This window comes from Macaca fascicularis, chromosome 19, assembly GCF_037993035.2.
Source record: "Macaca fascicularis isolate 582-1 chromosome 19, T2T-MFA8v1.1".
In the NCBI taxonomy this organism is placed as follows: Eukaryota; Metazoa; Chordata; class Mammalia; order Primates; family Cercopithecidae; genus Macaca; species Macaca fascicularis.
In genome coordinates this window covers 41,514,065-41,536,296 of record NC_088393.1, presented here as the reverse complement: position 1 = coordinate 41,536,296, position 22,232 = coordinate 41,514,065, and the positions used below count along the sequence as shown (strand labels likewise).

Genomic DNA, 22,232 nt, shown 5'->3' with positions numbered 1-22,232 from the left:
CGTTCCCGAGCTCTTGCCCCACCCTCACATGAAGCCCAGCTTTTGGAGGGAACGATTCGAACAGACAGGTTCTGCATCTTCTGCAGGCGTCTGCCCACAGGGAGTGTGTTCCGGCTGCTGTTTCCAGCTTGGCCTGTGCCTAGTTGGCTTAGTCTCCTCATGTCACGGATCTGATCTCAGAAGTATTTTATTTACACTCAGGAGGGGAAGAAAGGGGCTCTTAGCTTTCCCTAAACATCTGCAACAATAACTCAATCTTAGAAATAAAGTAACTGATTTATAGTTATTACAGGGAATACAAACATCATAATTCCGCTCTTCCATTTACAAGATGCCTTTCGTTATGTTCCTACTGAAACAGAGTGTTACTAAAGAGAAAGAACTTTGACGAGCATTTTTTATTGAACAGTTTTATTCTGTTTTAGAATAAAAACTTTGCTTTAATATTGTAAGGTGTGCTGCAGGTATGCCATGCTGCCAGTTTTTGTTGGGGCACAAAACGCCCCAGTCAGTGATTCAGAGGGCTGGGAAAACGCATGAACTCATACTTTCGGAGCAAGTAGAACTAGTATTTACAGTTTTCTTTCTTGAAATTGGCCTGGGACATCTCAAACAGTCTACACATGTATTGCCATGGTACTTGCTTTGATGCTCTGAATGCCTCAGAAATGTGTTCAATATCATGATTTGTGGGTCCTCTAAAAGGTTTTGTTGTTAACATGCAAACAAACAGCACTAAACAATATTATCTAAACTATGGCTGCCAAGTACTGGATCTTAATAATGAAACCAAATTACAAAACACTGCCTTGTAGAGCTATACAAAAGATATAAAATTAAAATAAAAAATATCAACCAGCCTTAAATATTCCAATTCTCCTACAGTGCAGTTTCTGTATCTTTATCACTACTGAATGTTTTAAGGAGAAAGTTAATAAAACAATCAAAATATTAGATAAAAATATTTAAATCTTTGGATCCTTTTATTCCATGGCCTTCATAAAAACACGAAAGTGGCCAGATTTTTCCCACTAGAGCTTAAAATATCAAAAAGATTCACTAGTAATTTATAATTAGCAACGAACTCTATACTGAGTCATCTGTGGGTCACAGGCCCAAGGACCAGTGTTGCCGTGTGTTACAGGCTGCCAAAGTAATTTCAAGGACTCTGAATCCTCTTGAAATATGACAGAATGAGTCAAGGTATCATGACTAAATTCCAGGCATAATAGTAAAAACAGATTCATTGATGCCTAGTTTTAAAGTCCTAAAAAAGGTGGGGAGGATTACTGATTTGAAAATACAGCTAAGTACATTCTCATCTATGATTATTTACATTTGTATACTGAAAATATTGATTATCTGGACAGATCCTGTGATATGCCATTTGCTACAAAATGAAGTTCTTACAATGAGCATGAATAATCAATCCTTTTTAGATAACGAAAGAATGTATCAAATCTTCATTTATGTTCCAAACATTAAAAAACAAAATCAAAAATGTTAAGCCTGGAAAACTAAGAAAAAAAGACCCACCCATAATGCTGCTGCTCAGCACATCAACTTCTGCAAGGACACAGTATGTTTGCTGACTTTAAAATGTTTATTCTTTAAAAAATTAGTCGCTTTTTATACAGCTATACAAAGTTCTTAATGTTTCTTTGGCAATGGAATATAATGGAATTTTACAACTATATAAAAAAGTTACCTTTGCCTAAGAAACAGTATTTACTGTGTGTACATAGTTGACTGACAAAATTCTCTACCATCCAGCACCCTAATTAATTGACGAAATAAGCTACCTCATATTACAGGATTCCCCAAAAGAAAGGAGGAAAGAGATACACGCGCGCGCACACACACACACGCACACACGCACACACATTACCTTCTGTGGCTCAAAACACAGTATCACGGCCCTATCTGCAGGCAACTTGCAATTGCCAAATACAATTTAGTGATTAAAAAAAAACCTTTCAGTGATGAAAAAATACTTGTAAGTCCCACTGAAGTACTGCTTTAGTTTAACTATACATAAGAAATTACTTAACCTTCTGCTATTCCAAATAGATTTAATGCTCATGTTTTAAGATGAGCCTTCCACCCCCAAAAGTAACTGCATTTTATCTTTGAAATTAAGCGGAAAAACAAACAAAAAACAAAAACCCAGTGCTGGTGACAAATGTACAGCGAATTCACTTCTTCATTCTTCGCAAAGACTGAAATCAATTTTCAGGACCATGAAGAGCTAGAAATTCACCTATTTTCAGAGACTTGTTTGTAGACTATGCAGCAACTTTGTTGTCTTTCTAAAAAAGAAAAAAAAATTTAGTTCATGTTCCAAATTATTGGCGTATTTCTTTTTACTTTGCTCAAGTTTATTTGAAATTATCTTTAAATATACCCCCCTTTTACTTTCATAGAAAAATCTCTCACTGATTTCCACGAAAGTCTTTTTATAACTTCCATACTCAGTAGTACCTCATTGTTGACTGCATCTTCCAGTCAGCAGAGGTTAAAGTAACGGTGAACCCCAGCCCAAAATACAGGTGTACTTCCTCATCTTTGGTTGTTCTCCCTAATAATTTTTTAAAAGCCGTGATAGAACTTAAACCCTCAACTCAGTAGTCAAATTCATCAAATACAACTGTCAACATACTTTGAAACAAGTTTCATAAAATCCCCAAGTCTTTGATGTCTTTACTAGGCAATAAAATACCCAGACAGTATAACATTTCTCTCCAAAATTTCATGCCAGGAGGAAGCAATGGTTTAAAAATCAATTTTAAAGGGATAACTTTTAAATCTAAAATAAGTTCTGAAAAGCGGAAAGCTGACTGGGGAATTTTAAAAAAGTAACCAGTGAGAAAGCAATAAAAATCTCAAGATTTCCAGTGAGACTGACCCTAAACTAAAGGCGTGTACAAAGGGTGGGAGCCAAGGGCTTTTATTTTCCTCTAGACCAGTTGCTACTATATACCTGATTTTTACTGCTGATTCTCACTCCAACTGTTAGAAACAGACATTTCCTAGGTGAGACTTAACTTCATCTGTGTATATCACACTAAAACATTTGCACAATGTTATTAAGTTGAAATACATACGGTATAGCATAAGTTGACAGCAATGAGCTAAAAGATGAACCTGCTGTCCCCCACAAAGCCAACCTTCACACCTCCCAAGGTATTTGTTTTTTTTTTTTACCTTTCAGAAAGCAGTACGATCAGTCCAGACCTTTTAGGGTCCAAAAGCTGTGGTTTTCTGAAAGGTAAAAAAAAAAAAAGAAAGAGACGGGGACAGGAGAGAGAGAAAGGAGAAAATGAAAGGGGGAGAGGAGAGAGAACATTATGCTGAGTCATTCAGACACTTTGTTGTCTCTGGACCCCATCTGAAGAAACATAGATGCAATCTTTATCACCCACCATGGTGGCTTAACCTCCCTGACAGCAGCATATAAAACAGGAGCTAGTTACATTATTAATCCTAGTCCTGATCTCCATTCCCACCTCAAAAAAGAAACTGGGGGGCGGGGGAAGGGAAAGGGGTGGGAAACACCATAAAACCAAACTTACCGTAAGTTTGTATTTCTTTCTTTTTTTTTTTTTTTTTGAGACCGGTCTTGCTCTGTCACCCAGGCTGGAGTGCAGTGGTGCAATCATGGCTCGTTGCAGCCTTGACCTCCCAGGTTCAAGTGATCCTCCCGCCTTAGCCTCCTGAGTAGCTGGGACTACAGGCATGTGCCACCACTCCAGCTAATTTTTAAACTTTTTTATAGAGATAGGGACTCCTTATGTTGCCCATGCTGACCTTGAATTCCTGGGCTTAAGCAATCCTCCTGCCCTGGCCTCCCAAAGTGCTGGTATTACACGTGTAAACCATTGCACTGGCCTACATTTCCAACATTACCCTTAAGGAAAATCAGGCCAGAAGTCAAGAGAGTGAGTTTGGCTTTGTTAGCTTGTACCTCAATCACACAATTAACTTCTTGGGGTCCTTAGTCTCCTAATCATCTAATGTGAGTGTGGTAGTGCAGAGATTCTAGTTTGGCTGATTCTTTTAACGATTCTAAAACTTTATGCTTTTATCTTTACCCATGTTTTCATTAAACAACCAATCTCGTTTATGCTTACCCCCAAACTACAATGACTTATGCTAATATAGCACAAAAAATTAAGCCAACTCATTTCATGAAAGCTGCAGAAAATGTCATCCATGTCCATCTCTGGGAGGAAGTGTTAGATGTTTCAGATATGAGTTTAATCTTCAGTGGTAAATTTCCTTTATGTACAGTGATCACTCACCATTTTCTACCTTTAAAGGTGCAAGGTGAAATGATTTCATAATTTAGGAGGTGTAGGGCTGCTGGGGTCGGGGCTCTAGTGGCAGATGAAAGGGTTATGCAACTCTGGAATGAACAATCAAGGGCTAGCCACACTGACAGACCTTTGGCTTCACTGAAGGCTGGAGTGGCAAATTCCTAATCAACATGATAAGCAATTACTTCAAGCCCACTATGGCTCCATTGTTGAGCTGAGTGTTGTGGTGGAAAGAAAAGTAGAATACATATTCACTAAAGCCAAGAGGTTCTCATCTGCTTGAATCAGGTTAAAGGTTAAAGGGTAATGAGGAATGAGGCCAAATACATCAAGTGGGATCCTCACATGATTAAGAAGAGCAGGGACTGCAATGTCACAACTGAGCCTCCTAAACACTGGGCCATGCCTGAGGGTTCGCTGAGTCCATCACTCCTGGCAACACCTAAGCAGAGGCTGGACTATCTGTCAAGTATTACAGGAGCGTAGACAAAGATGCATGCAGATAACTACGACAATGCATTTTCAATTCTGCAATATATGTGATAGGAGTTTTACAAAAGGCTCAAAATGATAAACAGTGTGACATGATGTCAAAACAACGTTTGTATTAGTAAGTACATGGAGCACACACAGTTACTACATGGAAGGTTTGTTTTTTCTTTTTTTTGAGATGGAGCCTTGCTCTGCTGCCCAGGCTGGAGTGCAGTGGCGTGACCTCGGCTCACTGCAACCTCTGCCTCCCAGATTCAGTGATTCTCCTGCCTCAGCCTCCTGAGTAGCTGGGATTACAGGCGTGTGCCACCACGCCTGGCTAATTTTTTTAATATTTTTGGTAGAGGCGGGGTTTCACCATGTTAGCCAGGCTGGTCTCGAACTCCTGACCTCAGGTGATCTGCCCACCTTGGCCTCCCAAAGTGCTGGAATTACAGGCGTGAGCCACCATGCCCAGACGAGATTGTAACAATTAGAACATCCCTGGGGTGGGATGGATGCCCTTGGGAAGAGTAAGCTCCTACCCCCTATAAGAGATACTGCAGAAGAGGTTTATGTTTTAACCAGGTCAGACCTCTCAGATGTTTTCCAACTCTGAAAGTTTAATGATCTTTAAAAGGTGTATTTCAGAATAAATGGTGCAACTCTTTATCCTCAAATGTCGAAACTAAGGGTCTGAAAGGTCATACTAGTAACTATTGCTATTATCTGGATCCAAGTCTAATTTAAACATACTTTTTCTCAAACCAAGCTGGCTCAATGTGGTCTTCAACAAGCAGTTGTCATAGGTTCTTCAAAACACAGCTGATCTGCCTTAAAGTGGGGGTAAAGAGAGATGAAGGTCTGAAGCCCAACTGGTGGGTTATCATGGTAGTTGACAGGGACATCTCAAAGGAATAAATGTGACGACATAGCAATAGGCCATAATCATGGATACCTCTAGTGCCTGGGCAGTATACCATGAGCCAACATGGAACACTGGGAGGAGGCAGAGCTGAGATGACTGGAGAGAAGGAAGATGATGAGGTCAGTCTGAGGAAGGTTAAGCTGACAGCAGGACAGTGAAGATAGAGATGCAGTGCAGAAACATATAGGGTCCAAGACAGGCTTACAAAAGGGAGGATGGAACAAGCACCGTGGCTCACACCTAAAATCCCAGCACTTTGGGAAGCTGAGGTGAGAGGATTGCTTAAGCCCAGGAGTTCAAGACCAGCCTGGACAACACAGAGTGGGACCGTGTCTACAAAAAAATTAAAAATTAGCTGGGCATGGTAGTGCGTGCCTGTAGTCCCAGCTACATGGGAGGCTGAGGTGGGAGGACTGCCTGAGCCTGGGAAGTTGAGGCCGCAGTGACTTATGATCATGCCATCGCACTCCAGTCTGGGTAACAGAGCAAGACCCTGACACCCCACCTTCCACAGCCCTCCCCGCCAAAAAGAATGAAGAGTATTAAAAAATTAGTAAAAGTATAAATTGAAAACCTAGAAGAGTATTTTAAAGACTAGGAAGAAAGACCCCAAAGTGGGTGGTTGGTCAGTGTCAAATACTGCAGAGGAGCTGATGGCAAATAAAATATTTGTGAAAATACTACTGCTGAATTCTGTAAGCAAGGTGTCACTGGCAAACTTAAGGGCAGTAACGGTGATAAGCAAGGGCTATTCTGGAGTTCCTAAGACAGATTCTCCTAGCTGGGAAGGGGATTTTGCAAGTCAGAAGTCCTGCAACTGCATAAGGCCACCACGGTGGATGGCATAAGCTGGTGAGTTGAGTATAATTTTTGGCAGTCTTGGCTGTGATGGCACAATATCAAAGGCATCAAAATTAATAGAGCAGGTCCAAAAGCCATTAATACTGATCTCTTTCCAGAGAGATCTCAACAATGGCCAGTTTTAAGTACTGGGCAATGGAACTCCTGCTAACAGGTCTTTCTGTTTCCAGCTGCCTGTTGCTATTACAAGTGGAGCTCTTTACAAGATTTTGATCCTTTCTGTACAGCCTTTCCTCTCCATTACTTCTAAAATCAATAAACTAAGATAGTTTACTGTTAACTGAGATAGTTACTATGCTGACTTAATGTACAGACATCTGTCAAAAGCTAAATTATACACATAAAGCTACTATACAGAGTTATAGAATTCTCTAGCAGCAGCTCCTGAAGGCCAATATATCGAAACGTTTTCAAGTTCATGGTGAAAGGAGAAAACCAGGGAAAATGTACTGAGTTTTCTACAAAACCAAATTAAGAGTAGTAACTCAGGAAACTTGCTGGGCTCAACACCCAGCACCATCACTTACTAGCTATGTGACCTTTCGCAAGTTACTTAATATCTCTATACCTATTTCCTCACTTGTAAAATGGAGATAATAATAGAACCTACCTCACAGAGTTGATGTGCCGTTTAAATAAGTTAATATGTAAAAAATACTTAATACAATGAATGGTACTTGGTAAATACTATATAAATGTTAACTGCTATTAAATGTTAGAGCTTGCCCTTCCATTCTGGGAGGATGTGCTTTCTAGATAGACTCTTTTGGTGTTAAAAGTGTATTGTTAACATGAAATAAAGGTGATACTATACTGTCCTTTTTTGTATAGTGTTTTTATATACACATCTGACTCATGTATATCCTCTACTGAAAAGTCAAAATGGAAATTATTCTAATGTCCTCAATTCACCCAAAACAAAAACAAGCAAAAATGTTTTGAGTCTTGTAAAATGTATGTCAACCCCAAAGAATTCATTAACAAGAACACTTACCCTATATTCAAAATCTGCAAACTCCCGGCCCCCACGACCTCCTCTGAATCCACCTCGAAATCCTCGAGGGGCAGTGAAGGTACCACCTCTGCCACCACCACGCCCTCTGCCACCACGGAAACCAAGACCTCCTCTGCCTCTGTATCCCCCACGGCCACGGTTTGGACGAAGTGGGATTCCAAATGTTTCAGCATTTAATCTTCTTTCTTCAGCCCAGGTTGGTCTTCGTTCTCTATTATAAAAGCAAATAATCTTCAGCATATCAGGTTTAAAAGAATATCCCTCAGCCAAAATATGCAGTGCTATTCCCAAATTAAGGCTAAGTGATTACTAAAGCTGATTAGAAATAAGCATCTTGGCCAGGCATGGTGGCTCACACCTGTAATCAAAGCACTTTGGGAGGCTGAGGGGGCAGATCGCCTGAGGTCAGGAGTTCGAGACCAGCCTGGCCAAAATGGTGAAACTCCGTCTCTATCAAAAATACAAAAAACAGCTGGGTGTGGTGGCAGGCGCCTGTAATCCCAGCTACTCGGAAGGCTGATGCAGGAGAATCACTTGAACCTGGGAGGTGGAGGTTGCAGTGAGTTGAGATCGCGCCACTGCACTCCAGCCTGGGTGACAAGAGCAAAACTCCGTTTCAAAAAAAACTCTTATCACAAGTTGTCCAAGGCATATGAGTTCAATATGTTCCTATAATATTCTGTTAAACTTCATGTGAACACATGACTGACATTAGTTTCTTGCAAATACACCTGCTAAACATAGTAACAGCCCCAATATAATGGAAATTCAGATATAATGAGATTGGTAATTGACTTCGCTTTCCACTCAGCCCCAAGGGAAAAGAAGGTAAAGTCAGACAGGGAGGCCTTGTCTTGGGAAGCTAAGAGATGGAAGGTGGGCCCTTAGGTCCCCATTAGGTTGCTGGCCCAATCTCTGGACCCGATACCAATTAACCCAAGAAGTATCTGAATTGTTGCTGCTGTCATCCAGCCAATCGTGGGACTCAGAACTATGTCCATCTATGTTTATACTGAAGCAAACAACTGCCACCAGAGGGCACCAAACTTCAGCCAGGACAAGGACAAGGACAAGGACAATCTGGATTGGGCAGGAGAACCTCTAGAACTGTTAATCCTCACACTGGGTCCTTTAATTAACCTCTCAATAATTTGCCAATTTTCTGGACCCATATTTACTACAGTCTGGCAGTTTTATGGTATCAGCAAACTTCAAAGTAGATTAGCACTTCGGTTCTGGCTTCATTTGAACTACAATGTAGAGGGGTGAAAAAAAGGCCCTACTTAGATATTACCTAAATGCTTCTGTTTTAATTACTAATATTCAAATATGAATATATCCTTAAACAAAAAAAAAGTATATGGATATTTCTTCTTATGAATGAATAATTTAGAACTTTAGCATATATTTTCTTTTAGCAAAATAAAACATTAAAAAATCAATTATGGCCAGGTGTGGTGGCTCATGCCTGTAATCCTAGTACTTTTGGAGACTGGTCTTGAGGCCAGGAGTTCACCACCAGCTTGGGCAACATAGCGAGACCCCATCTCTACAAAAACATGAAAAAATTTAGCTGGGTGGGGTAGTGTACAACTGTAGACTCCTCTACTGAGGCTGAGATGGGAGGATTGCTTGAGCCCAGGAGTTTAGGCTACAGTGAGCTGTGACTGCACTGCTGCACTCCAGCCTGAGTAACAGAGTGAGACTGTCTCAAAACAAAACAATTATGGTAGTATTCATTAAATCTTGTGAATTTACATGAAACCATTTTACACTTCAATCAACATCATAAAAGCAAAAGAACAGCTTTAAAGACTGTACCTATTGTCATCACAAGAAATATTATCAAAGAAGGATTTAGTTTTGTCATAATAGCAATTAGGTCCAAGTGGATCTTCTTCATCAGCATTTCCTTCACTGTTTTGGGTATCAACTCCTGAGTCTCCTTTATCTTCACCATTTACAGGCTTCTCCTGTTTCTCAAGTTTATCTTCTAAGGACAAACAAAAGCACATATCATAAAAGTCAAGACAGCTAATCTGAATTACATAAAAACACCTAATCTGAGAAACATCCATAATTCACAGATCAAGTAAGATTATTTTCTGAATAGAAAAATCAAAGCTTACCTTTTAATTTAAGTTTATTATGAAACTCTCTGTCAATCTCTTCCTTGTTGAATTGTGCATTTGCACTTTCAAAGTCAAAGTCTTTCTCAAATTTCATTGGCCCATCTCGCCGAATACCAAATCTTCCCCTGCCACCCCGATGACCCCCACGCCCTCTCCTTGGAGCTGAAGGAGCACCTGGAGCTATGATAATAAAAGAATATATACAAAGGACATTCAATATGTAATAGCTGGTTTAGCACAGATGTTGCTATTGTGCTCTTTAGATTCAACAGTCAACAACAGAAATGCTTACAGGTCTCTATATATTTTATTGTATTTGTATTTTTTATACAAAATAAAAAATTAAGTTTCACTAATATTTACTATGTAGACTGAGAATAGCTCACACAAAATTTCTAAACATTTGTATTTATGGGGTCCACACTCACGCGTGTTACTGACAGAGTATACAGTCAGGCAAGTGTGGAGACTTCTGCACTAAATTAATATATGCTCCTTGAGGGCAGGGGCATTGTTTTCTTTACTGCTATATCCCCAACACCGGCACACTGAAGTGCCAGACACATAGTGGGTTCTCAAAATGTAGAAAACCTTTTATGGAAAGAATAACAGGAACCAAGATTTATAGTAAGAAAAATAAACACTAACTGGCACAAATTTCAAGAAAATAGGTGTTATTTCCACATCACAGATAAAAACAAACAAGCACCAATCCTTACTGACTCCGAACACTTCCTACTCCATCTTTACTGTGTCTCTCTAGATGGCTCCACATTATTCAAGCCTTCCTGTATCTATACATTCTCTCTCCTCTATAACACAGTAAAATTTCAGCCAATCATATGAGACATCATAAAGCAATACAAAGCAGCATAATTTATAGTGAAAAATGTGGGAACCCAAATATCCAACACAAGAAAAAATGACTAACAAGAAAAAAAAAAAAAAAACCAGAGGGAAGAATATTTGATGTTAATTGAAAAATGCAGAGCAGAAAGCAGTATGAGTTTAATTATCACAATTGTGTGAAATGCTCCACACATACTGACAAGGATGAGAAGTGACTACAGGGTAACAGACAGGTTTATGCTGTTTGCTGAGGTTTGGCAAACTGCCTGGGTTTGAGAAAACAAACCACAAAACCCCACAGCAGCATATCCAGACATAAATCTAGATAAGCAGGATGTTTAAAACATTCACCTCTACTATTAAAAATGCCTCAGCCACAAGACAGAATTACACCATAATCCTTCTGTCTTAAAAAAAGTGTTTTGGGGCTGGGCGCAGTGGCTCAAGCCTATAACCCCAGCACTTTGGGAGGCCAGGGCGGGCGGATCATGAGGTCAGAAGCTCGAGACCAGCCTGACCAACATGGTGAAACACCATCTCTAGTAAAAATACAGAAACATTAGCCGGGCGTGGTGGCGCATGCCTGTAATCCCACCTACCCAGGAGGCTGAGACAGGAGAATCGCTTGAACCCAGGAAGCGAAGGTTGCAGTGAACCAAGATTGCGCCACTACGCTCCAGCCTGGGCAACAGAGCGAGACTCTGTCTCCAAAAAAAAAAAAAAAAAAAAAGAAAGAAAAAAGAAAAAAAAGGGTTTTGGATAGTATAGATGTCTGTGGCTGTAAAATCTACAAAAAAAAATCTGGAAGAATATTCACTGTTCTGTTAACGAACCTCTTTGGTGGGGTGAGTTTTGAAGGGCAATGAAAGATAGTATGGCAGTTATTTTATTTTGGGAGGGGAGCTCTTTTTCTGAATAAAAAAGGTAAAATATAATGAGTCAAATTAAACAAAATTCTGTATTCCATGGCATATGTAGTCCCAGCTACTTGGAAGGCTGAGGCAGAAGAATGGCATGAACCCAGGAGGTGGAGGTTGCAATGAGCTGAGATAGCACCACTGCACTCTAGCCTGGGTGACAGAGCGAGACTCCGTCTCAAAAAAAAAAAAAAAAAAAAAAGGGGGGGGGTGGGAGGATATAAAAATATATATATATAAATGATGTAAGTAAGAGTACATATACATCTAAAAATATCATATCTAGGTTTCTAAAACGAAAGATTATTTTTCAATCATCTTCTAAATAAGGTAGATTATACACTGCCTTTTCAATTTAGAAGAGCTGTAAAATTATAATTCATTTTCCATTAATAAATTTGAAAATATTAATAAAATGAATGATTTTGGAATGTATCACAAAACAGATAAAATACAAAACCATAAAAGAAAATTATAGCTCTTAACTGATTCAAAAACAGGATCTGAGGCCGGGCGCGGTGGCTCAAGCCTATAATCCCAGTACTTTGGGAGGCCGAGGCGGGTGGATCACGAAGTCAGGAGATCGAGACCATCCTGGCTAACATGGTGAAACCCCGTCTCTACTAAAAATACAAAAAACTAGCCGGGCGAGGTGGCGGGCGCCTGTAGTCCCAGCTACTCGGAGGCTGAGGCAGGAGAATGGCGTAAACCCTGGAGGAGGAGCTTGCAGTGAGCCGAGATCGGGCCACTGCACTCCAGCCTGGGTGACACAGCGAGACTCCGTCTCAAAAAAACAAACAAAAAAAAAACAAAAAAAAACAACAAAAAAAAACAGGATCTGGGCTTAATTTTTTTTTTTTTTTTTTTTTTTTTTTGACGGCGTCTCACTCTGTCACCCAGGCTGGAGTGCAGTGGCACGATCTTGGCTCACTACAACCTCACCTCCTGGGTTCAAGTGATTCTCCTGCCTGAGCCTCCCAAGCAGCTGGGACTACAGGCGTGCGCCATCAAGCCCAGCTAATTTTTCTATTTTTAGTAGAGACGGTTTCACCATATGGCCAGGCTGGTCTCAAACTCCTGACCTCGTGATCTGCCCGCCTCAGCATCTCAAAGTGCTGAGATTACAGGTGTGAGCCACCGTGCCTGCCTCTGGACTTAATTTTAATGAGGAAACGTTTCAAACTTGTAACATAAAGATAATTCCATTCCCAAAGGCATAGAAAACAATGAAAACCGATTTTATAATCCTAACATGAAACTGACACAAAAGAACCACAAAAGTAGAAGTCATAGGAAAATGTAAATATAAACGAACAAATCCTACTAGCAGGAAATACTCAAGAACATATTAAAAGATAACTGCCTGGCTGGGTGTGGTGGCTCCCGTCTGTAATCCCAGCACTTTGGGAGGCTGAGGTGGGTACATCACCTGAGGTCAGGAGTTTGAGACCAGCCTGGCCAACATGGCAAAGCCCTGTCTCTACTAAAAATACAGAAATTAGCTGGGTGTGGTGGCACGATCCCAGCTACTCGGGAGGCTGAGGCAGGAGAATTACTTGAACCTGGGAGGCAGAGGCTGCAGTGAGCCGAGATCACACCACTGCACTACAGCCTGGGCGACAAGAGTGAAACTCCATCTCAGACAAAAAAAAAAAAAAAAGGCCTATCACTAAGTAGAATTTTTTTTCCAGAAAGGTAAAATTTTAAAAAATCTTTATTTTCAAGTAATTATAGAAAAGAAAAATTGAAAAACTAGTTCAGAGTGGCCCTTTGTGCCCATCACCCAACTTCCCAAACTCCAACAGTCACACCTTATATAATTATGGTACATTATCAAAACCAAGAAACTGACACAGGCACAATCTAATTAACTAAACTATAGACCTTGCTCAGATGTCACCAGTTTGCACATGTACTCATTTTCTGATATGTCTTTATGCATAGTTCTATGATGTTCTACCATATATAGATTTGCATAACCACCATCACAATCAAGATAAAGAACTGTTCTGTCACCACAGTGACACTCCCCTGTGCTCCTCCTTTAGAGTCACAACCCCCACCTTTCTTTTTTTTATAGTAATTATGTATCATACATTTAAAATATTCTCCCTGTTGAGAAGCATAGGATATGACTTTCGGATCCAAGAACTTACCTACTTGTCTCTTGTTATCATTTCTGAGTTGCTCATTTTCTGGCCTTGAAACTTTGTGTACTTCAGCTATAGAAGAAGACGTGCAAAGTGTCAAATCAACTCAGGGCACATCATCAAAAACTTCCGTAGTCAGAATTACATACAAACAAACCAAAAATCCCAAAACAAAGCCTGTGCAATGCCCAAAAAACAATACCCACACCACCAACACTTTGAGTCAAATTTGAAAGACCGAACATTCTATCACGTTCAGTTTAATTTTCTGGGATCATTCATATGATGTAAATCCTTCTAATGAAAATAAAGTGAGCGGAAAACATTGATCAGTCAATTAAGGAACAGTAAACAGCTAAAGTTCTACCTCGCCTGTGCTCCTGATTCTCTATTGCTTTTTGGCTGGTAGATGGCAAAGGCCTGGTTGATACAGGACTCCTTCTCCCAACAGGTGCTGGAGCAGGTAAGTGGGCCGAGGCGGTCTGCACTGCTTGTTCCATGGTTGGGCTTTTTCTCAAAGGGTCTAACTGAGGGCTTGAACGACCTAAAACGTAACCAAAAGATAAGAAACTACCCTATTGGGGATTTCAAAAATAATCTAGACCCTAAATAAAATTGTCCAGTTTTATTTCTACCAATTCAAATCCTTAGCATAAATTTGAATTAATCCACTTATCAGACCAGATATTAAGAATGGTTATCCTTAGTGGGCTTGTCATTAGGTTAAAAATAAAAAATAATAATAATTAAAAAAAAAACCTTCAACAGCTTCAAAACCCCCTCCCCCTCACAATTTTATCTGTTATTTCTACTTAGTGGAAGTTTACCTTTAAAAAAAATTGCGGCCTGGTACGAGATTCCCTAGAATTATCAAAGGCTATATTGTAGTCAGGTCAAACACAGGCTTTCCCCAATAACAACCATAAGACTATGGTAACTTGTTTTAATTTTTCTTAGTACTTTCTGTAGATGACTAAAACAATACCTTTACATCTATCTACAGGTACTATCTCCATTAAATTTCTATTATAAGAAAGTAAAGGGCCAGAAGCGGTGGCACATGCCTGTAATCCTAGTACTTTGGGAAGCTAAAGCAGGAGGATCGCTTGAGCCCTGGATTTCAAGACCAGTCTAGGTAACATGGTGAAACCCTGTCTCTACTGAAAATACAAAAATCAGCCAGGCATGGTGGCGTGTGCCTGTGTTCCCAGCTACTCAGGAGGCTGAGATGGGATAGCTTGAACCCGGGAGGCAGAGGCTGCAGTGAGCCAAGATCGTGCCATTGCACTCCAGCGTAGGTGACAGAGTGAGGCCCTGTCTCAAAAATAAATAAATAAATAAATAAAAAGTAAAGAACTAGAAAGTTAGACAGGTGAAGTTCTTTAATGCTTTAGGGGCTTGGGTAACTAAACAAAAACTAAAACGCCAGCAAAACAAAAACAAAAACAAAAAAAAACAAAAAACAAAACTCTTCAGATAATTACACAGTAGCCATACTCATTCCTTGCCTTTTAAAAGATCACTTGGCAAGTTTTTGCTTAATATGGGGTTTGGCTGGGCGCGGTTGCTCACACCTATAATCCCAGCAATTTGGGAGGCTGAGGTGGGCAGATCACTTGAGCTCAGGAGTTCGAGATCAGCCTGGACAACACGGCGAAAGCCTGTGTCTACAACAAATACAAAAATTAGCCAGGCGTGTTGGCACATGCCTGTAACCCCAGCTACTCAGGAGGCTGAAGTGGGTGGATCACTTGAGCCAGGGAGGCACTGGTTGTAGTGAGCCGAGATTGGTCCACTGCATCCAGTCTGGGTGACAAAGCTAGACCCTGTCTCAAAAAATACAAAAATAAAAGAGCCAAAACAAAAAACGGGACTTGTACTTACAAATTATATTTTTCCTTTTATGAGGCCAGAGCCTGGTCACAGCATGAACTGAAGAATGTAACATCGGGTGCTCCCATCATGCTTTCTGTCCTGATAATGTTTGCTGTAAATCTCTGCTCAGGCACTCACATCTCATACTTATTCCAAAATATAATATTTTGCTTAAAAAAATAATGCCCATTTCATGCAAAAAACCCCCCAAATATGCTGCAAATGTTACTGTCCATCTGTGCATATTTGCAGGCGTCAAACAACTAGTGAATGCTGACAATGCATTATTATGTACCCAGATGATTCAGGGATATTTTATTAGTAATATTTCCCCAATTTATGATTATCTAAAGTATGCAATTCCAAATGTGCAATAGTATTTTAGCTATTAATGGCAAAGTTAGCCAAATAAATGATCATTTATCAAAACGAAGAAACCAACACAGGCACAATCTAACACTTCAAAATTAAGTTACCACTAATAGAAGCATTGTAATTTTTCCATTGGATTATAATGGGAAATCATGGTTTATATAAGTTTTGGTCTAAGGAAACACATTTTATAATCACTTATAAAACACATTTTGTTTTGTTTTCGTTTTTTAGAGACAGGGTAGTGTCTTGCTCTGTCGCTCCAGCTAGAGTGTAGTGGCGCAATCACAGCTCGCTGCAACTTCTAACTCCTGGGCCCCAGTGATCTTCCTGCCTCAGCCTCTTAGGACTATAGGCATGCGCTACCAAACCTTGCTAATTTTTTTATTTCATGGGTCTTCTTGAAAAAGCCTACTGCTACAGTTAATTTTATGGTACTACATTAAATCATCTTATAAGTTTATAAAACTACTTTATCAAGGCTTTTGAGAAGAGATCCTACAGCTCACAAGCACTACAGAAGTATAAGCAATGGGGCAATCACAGCAAGTACAGAAACATTTGTTGTGTACTTAAAAAGCCTTTTTACTATTAAGGCCTAATAATCATCATGATGCCAGTTTTGTTATAAACAGGGAAATACAGGTGATACTGTGATACTGGACACATTATTAGGAATAAATCCAGAAGTGATTTCTGCATAATAAAGGCCCACTCCCTTCAGCTATCTTCACAATCTTATTATACTTAAAAGAAAATTCTAGGAATTTAAATTCTGTGAAATTCAGAAATTTTAGTTGATAAAACTTAAATGCAAACCCTAGGACTTCTTTGTCATAGCTACTTGTAAATACACCTCTTTTTATTTTTTTTGAGAGGAAGTCTCGCTCTGTCGCCCAGGCTGGAGTGCAGTGGCCGGATCTAAGCTCACCGCAAGCTCCGCCTTCCAGGTTCACACCATTCTCCTGCCTCAGCCTGGGACTACAGGCGCCCGTCACCTCGCCCGGCTAATTTTTTTGTATTTTTTTAGTAGAGACGGGGTTTCACTGTGTTAGCCAGGATGGTCTCAATCTCCTGACCTCGTGATCCACCCGTCGCGGCCTCTCAAAGTGCTGGGATTACAGGCTTGAGCCACCGCACCCGGCCCCTCTTTCTTTTAATAAACACATACTTCAAAGTTTTTAACATTTTAATCTATTTACTATTTATATATTTTTTGGTGCTCAGTATGAGGGAAAGAATCTAGAGTGACTTTCTCCAAATGATCAGGCAATGTTATTAATTGGAACAGACAGTCTTGTCTCCACTAATTTAAAATAATACCTTTATCATCTATTAAATTATTTTAAGACGAAGTCTTGCTCTGTTGCTTAGGCTAGTGTGCAGTGCTGCAATCACAGCTTGCTGCCACCTTGATCTCCTGGGCTCAAGCAATCAATCCTCTAGCTTTCACCTCTCGATTAGCTGATAGGCGCACCCCATCACACCCAGTTAATTTTTTATTTTTTGAGAGACAGGGTCTTGCTATGTTGCCCAGGCTAGTCTCAAATTCCTAGCTTCTATCTTGACCTCACAAAATGGTGGGGTTTTAGGCATGAACCACTGCACCCAGGATAAATTTGTATTTATACTTGGATCTGTTTCTGACTGCCTATTGCATTCTATTCATCTTATTTTTTTTTTTTACTGCATTGCTACATTTTATTATCATGTCAGTAAGCCCATTACTTTTATTTTTCAAATATGTCCAGCCACACTTCTATGTTTATTTTAAAGCTAATCTGTTTTACTAAGTTCTCCTACTATTCTATTTGCATTGATTTTTAATTAATTTGCAATAAATTTGATAGCTATGAGAAGTAAAGTCTTCTCAATATTGAATCTTTTTTTTTTTTTTGGGAGACAGTCTTGTTTCTGTCGCCCAGGGTGGAGTGAGGTGGTGCAGTTAGCGCTCACTGCAGCCTCGGCCTCCTGGGCTCAAGTGATCCTCCTGCCTCAGCCTCTTGAGTAGCTAGGACCACAGATGTCCACCATCATACTCTGCTTATTTTTAAAATTTTTTGGTAGAGATGATGTTTCACTACATTGCTCAGGCTGGTCTCAAACTCCTGGACTCAGGTGATCATCCTGGCTCTGCCTCCCTAAGTGCTGGTAACATTCTTGTTCTTTTATCTAGGAATAAGATGTTTCTTCCATTATGTGACTTTTTTTATTTTTATTTTTTGAGATGGAGTCTCGTTCTGTCACCCAGGCTGGAGTGCAGTGGCATGATCTTGGCTCTCTGCAAGCTCCACCTCCCAGGTTCACGCCATTCTCCTGCCTCAGCCTCCTGAGTAGCTGGGACTACAGGCGCCCGCCACAACGTCCGGTTAATTTTTTGTATTTTTAGTAGAGACGGGGTTTCACCGTGTTAGCCAGGATGGTCTCGATCTCCTGACCTCGTGATCTGCCCGCCTCGGCCTCCCAAAGTGCTGGGATTATAGGCACAAGCCACCACACCCGGCCTATATGTGACTTTTAAGTCCCTCTCTTACATTATCATAGAAGTTGGTCATATTTCTTAGTATGACTAACTTATTTCTTATATATATTTTGTATACAATTTCTATTTTACATTACTGTAATCTTTTCTCCTTATTACATAATCAATGGATTAGGCTTTAGGACTATTTTTTTTTTTAAGATGGAGTCTTGCTCTGTTGCCCAAGCTGGAGTGCAGTAGCGTGATCTTGGCTCACTGCAATCTCTGCCTCCCGAGTTCACGTGATTCTCCCACCTCAGCCTCCTGAGTAGCTGGGATTACAGGTGCACGCCACCATGCCCTGCTAATTTTTGTATTTTTAGTAGAGATGGGGGTTTCACCATGTTGGTTGGCCAGGCTGGTCTCGAGCCCCTGACCGCAGGTGATCCACCTGCCTTGGCCTCCCGAAGTGCTGGGATTACAAGCATGAGCCACTGTGCCTGGCCAGAACTACTGACTTTTGTATATTTAATTTACATTTTGCCTCTGCCTAATTTAAGTTCCTTAATTAGTTCTCATTCTTCATGAATAACACTAATTTCAATATTTATGCTTCTTCTTTTTCATGTGTTCCTGATTTAACTAAAAATTCCAGAATAGGCTGGGCACTGTGGCTCATGCCTATAATCCCAGCACTTTTGGGAGGCTGAGGTGGGTGGATCACTTGAGCCCAGGAGTTCCAGACCAGCCTTGGCAACATGGCGAAACTCCATCCCTACAAAACTAGCTGGTGGTGCTTGCTTGTGATCTCAGCTAATTGGGAGGATGGCCTGAGCTTAGGAGGATGGCCTGAGCTCAGGAGGGGGAGGCTGCAGTGAGCCATGATCACACCACCACATTCCAGTCTGGGAGACAGAGCAGGACCCTATCCCAAGAACAAACAATCTTTAGAATGCTTAAAAATTAAGCAAGTAGGCTGGGCGTAGTGGCTCACGCCTATAATCTCAGCACTTTGGGAGGCCAAGGGGGGTGGATCACTTGAGGTCAGGAATTTGAGACCAGCCTGACCAACATGGCGAAACCACATCTCTACCAAAAATACAAAAAATGAGCTGGGCGTGGTGGCACGTGCCTGTAATCCCAGCTACTTGGGAGGGTGAGGCAGGAGAATCGCTTGAACCTGGGAGGTGGAGGTTGCAGTGAGCCGAGATTGTGCCACTGCACTCTAGTCTGGGTGACAGAGCAAGACTCCATCTTAAAAGAAAGAAAAAAGAAAAAAATTAAGCTAATCAATATGAGTAACAGTAAGAACTATTTCAAAATATCTTAAGTGAAATACATAAGATTATGTTTAGCATTGAATTTTCAACCTTAATAGCTTTTTAAAACACTGTTGTGATTATAAGTCTTTCTGAAATGACTTAACATTGCTTTACTAAACAAACAAACAAACAAACAAAAAAACCCATTCACATAAAGCAATGAGCCAAAAATACCCATATTAGAAGTAGATACAAATAGATAAGCCGAGCATGGTGGCACAAGGCTGTAGATCCAGCTACTGGGGAAGCTAAGGCGGGAGGCTTGTTTGGGGACAGGTGTCCAAGGCTGCAGTGTGCTATGATCACACCTGTGAAGAGCCACTGCATTTCAGTCTGGGCAGCATAGTGAGACCCATCTCCTAAAAAAAAAAAAAAAAAAAAAGCCAGGCCCAATAGCTTATGCCTGTAATCCCAACACTATGAGGAGGCCAAGGCAAATGGATCGCTTGAGCCCAGGAGTTTGAGACCAGCATGGGCAATATAGGGAGACCTCAACTCTAATAAGTAAATAAAAGAAAGAAAAAGATTAAGAAAAAAGAAAGAAAGAAAACAAAGAATAAAAGGTATGGATAACCATTTAAAATTATGAGACTGGCTGGCTGAAAAGCAGAATTTTAATAAATAAAATAATCCTTTAAGAAGCTTATTAAAATACAAATCCTCAGGCTCCAGGTATTCTGATGTATAAGTCTCAGGATTTAAATTTTTAAGAAGCAACCCAGATGATTCAGTTGTGGGTGGCCTACATTGAGAACTACTACTCTCCATCCTGTGGGGATGTTAGGGAAAATGTAACAGCATAATACACAGTTTTTTTCAGATGATATTTCCAATTCATCTTGGATAGCTCAACTATTAATGGTGAGCCTGAGCCTAATTTGATATATTTCAGTGTTACATACAAGTTATATAATTTCTTTGCAAAAAAAGTCCAACTTAGAGAATGCTCAACTTTTTAGTTTCATGATCTAAGAACTGTAATAAGTCTAAATAGTGAGAGTCATTCAATAATATATTCATTGCAATACACCAATTTGGAGAAAACTTTTACAAGCTGCAAAAGCTCTTACATTCAGAAAAAGAGAAAAACCACTATAGAAGTTTAGAATGGAAATACTTTAGGATGAGATAGCTTACCTTGAGATAACTGTGTTTTTAGAGATCTTGAATCCTGTGTAAAGGCAGAACCAACCGCACTACTTTGGGGTAAGGTACCACTGTTTGATGTTTCTGTTCCAAAGGACGTCAAAGAGTTTCCAGCTTAAAGAGATTTTTTTAAATGATAAAAAAATTTAAAAAAATGTTTTACATTTTTCAATGATATAAAGTAATGTAGCATTTTAATGATGGTAATTGCCTATTTCTCCCCCCAAAATCTGTACAAATTAATAATCTTGGAAATTGAAGTGTACTGAATAGTTTGGGAATTCTATGGCAATATGGGGAGCGGGGTGGGGGAGCCAATATACTGTCCACTATCCTTGGATGCAAGCGATGTTTATAACACATGGAATACTGTCCCAGGCAGATATGCAGATGGGACAGCAAGGACCCATATCAGCTAAAGAAGTAGCAGAAATGGCACATTCAACACCAACATTAAGGTTCAATGATTCTAATACTAAGTATCTGGACAAATAGCCAAATTAGCAGACAGGTTTACAAGGAGCTTTTTCAGCATTTCCAAGGCAACAGACTGGTTTCAAGGCTTCCCCTTAAGATGGGACTGTGAGGCTGCATTCTGCCTAAAGCAGCTGCAAAAAGTTCTGGCAATATGAGTAACAAAGTCCCTAGAAAGGGCCCAATTCTCTGCCATACTAGGTTATATCAAATTTCTTTAAGTTTCTACAGTACTTAGGGATCATTCACTTTTGATATACTGTGCTCTCTCCTTAGTATTTCATCTGTGCAGGTTTTCACTATATTTCAACAGCACCTCCCTGCTCCACAACCTCTAAATCCAACCTAAAGATGGTAGTCAGAGTGATTTTTTACAAAATATAAATGTAATCACACTACTATCGTGCTTTAGACCTTCTGATGGCTTCCCCTCAAGATAAAAGTTCAAACTACTTACTTCAGTTAATAAAACCTACCTCTTCTCTCATCATTTTCTATACTTTCACCAGTCTAGCCCACAGCAGAAGTTTATCCTTCTGCTCTTAAAACACATGAAGATTACAATCATGCCCCTTGCAATCTGCTCATTTTCAGGCTCCAGTTCCTTCAACCATAACTCACTTCACATGGTCTTTATAACACTCTCCCCTTCCTTTCTTGGACTCCTAATTTAATGAATTCTATTTGTTCTTATCCCTCTTAAAATGTGGCTTCAGGGCCAGGTGCAGTGGCTCACACCCGTAATCCCAGCACTTTGGGAGGCCGAGGTGGGCAGATCACGAGGTCAAGAGTTCAAGACCAGCCTGACCAATATGGTGAAACCTCGTCTCTACAAAAATTCAAAAATTAGCCGGGCGTGGTGGTGCACGCCTGTAGTCCCAGCACTCGGGAGGCTGAGGCAGGAGGATTGCTTGAACCTGGGAGGCAGGGGTTGCAGTGAGCC

General features: G+C 40.2%; 1 protein-coding gene across 4 annotated transcripts in view; it reads right to left on the bottom strand.

The window, feature by feature from the left end:
* Positions 1-1,584: 1,584 nt before the first annotated feature.
* LSM14A (LSM14A mRNA processing body assembly factor) overlaps positions 1,585-22,232 on the bottom strand; it is a 59,951-nt gene continuing 39,303 nt past the window's right edge. Inside the window, exons 4-11 of one of the 4 annotated variants that reach the window (XM_005588776.4) lie at positions 20,807-20,929; positions 14,007-14,183; positions 13,646-13,711; positions 9,721-9,903; positions 9,413-9,584; positions 7,571-7,802; positions 3,205-3,261; positions 1,585-2,309 (exon numbers count right to left, since the gene is read on the bottom strand). In XM_005588776.4, coding sequence (XP_005588833.1) covers positions 3,238-3,261; positions 7,571-7,802; positions 9,413-9,584; positions 9,721-9,903; positions 13,646-13,711; positions 14,007-14,183; positions 20,807-20,929 — 977 coding nt within the window. In that variant the 3' untranslated portion in view covers positions 1,585-2,309; positions 3,205-3,237. The remainder of the gene's footprint in view (positions 2,310-3,204; positions 3,262-7,570; positions 7,803-9,412; positions 9,585-9,720; positions 9,904-13,645; positions 13,712-14,006; positions 14,184-20,806; positions 20,930-22,232) is intronic. The other 3 variants (XM_074023105.1, XM_005588775.4, XM_015441558.3) reach the window with 3 other exon arrangements.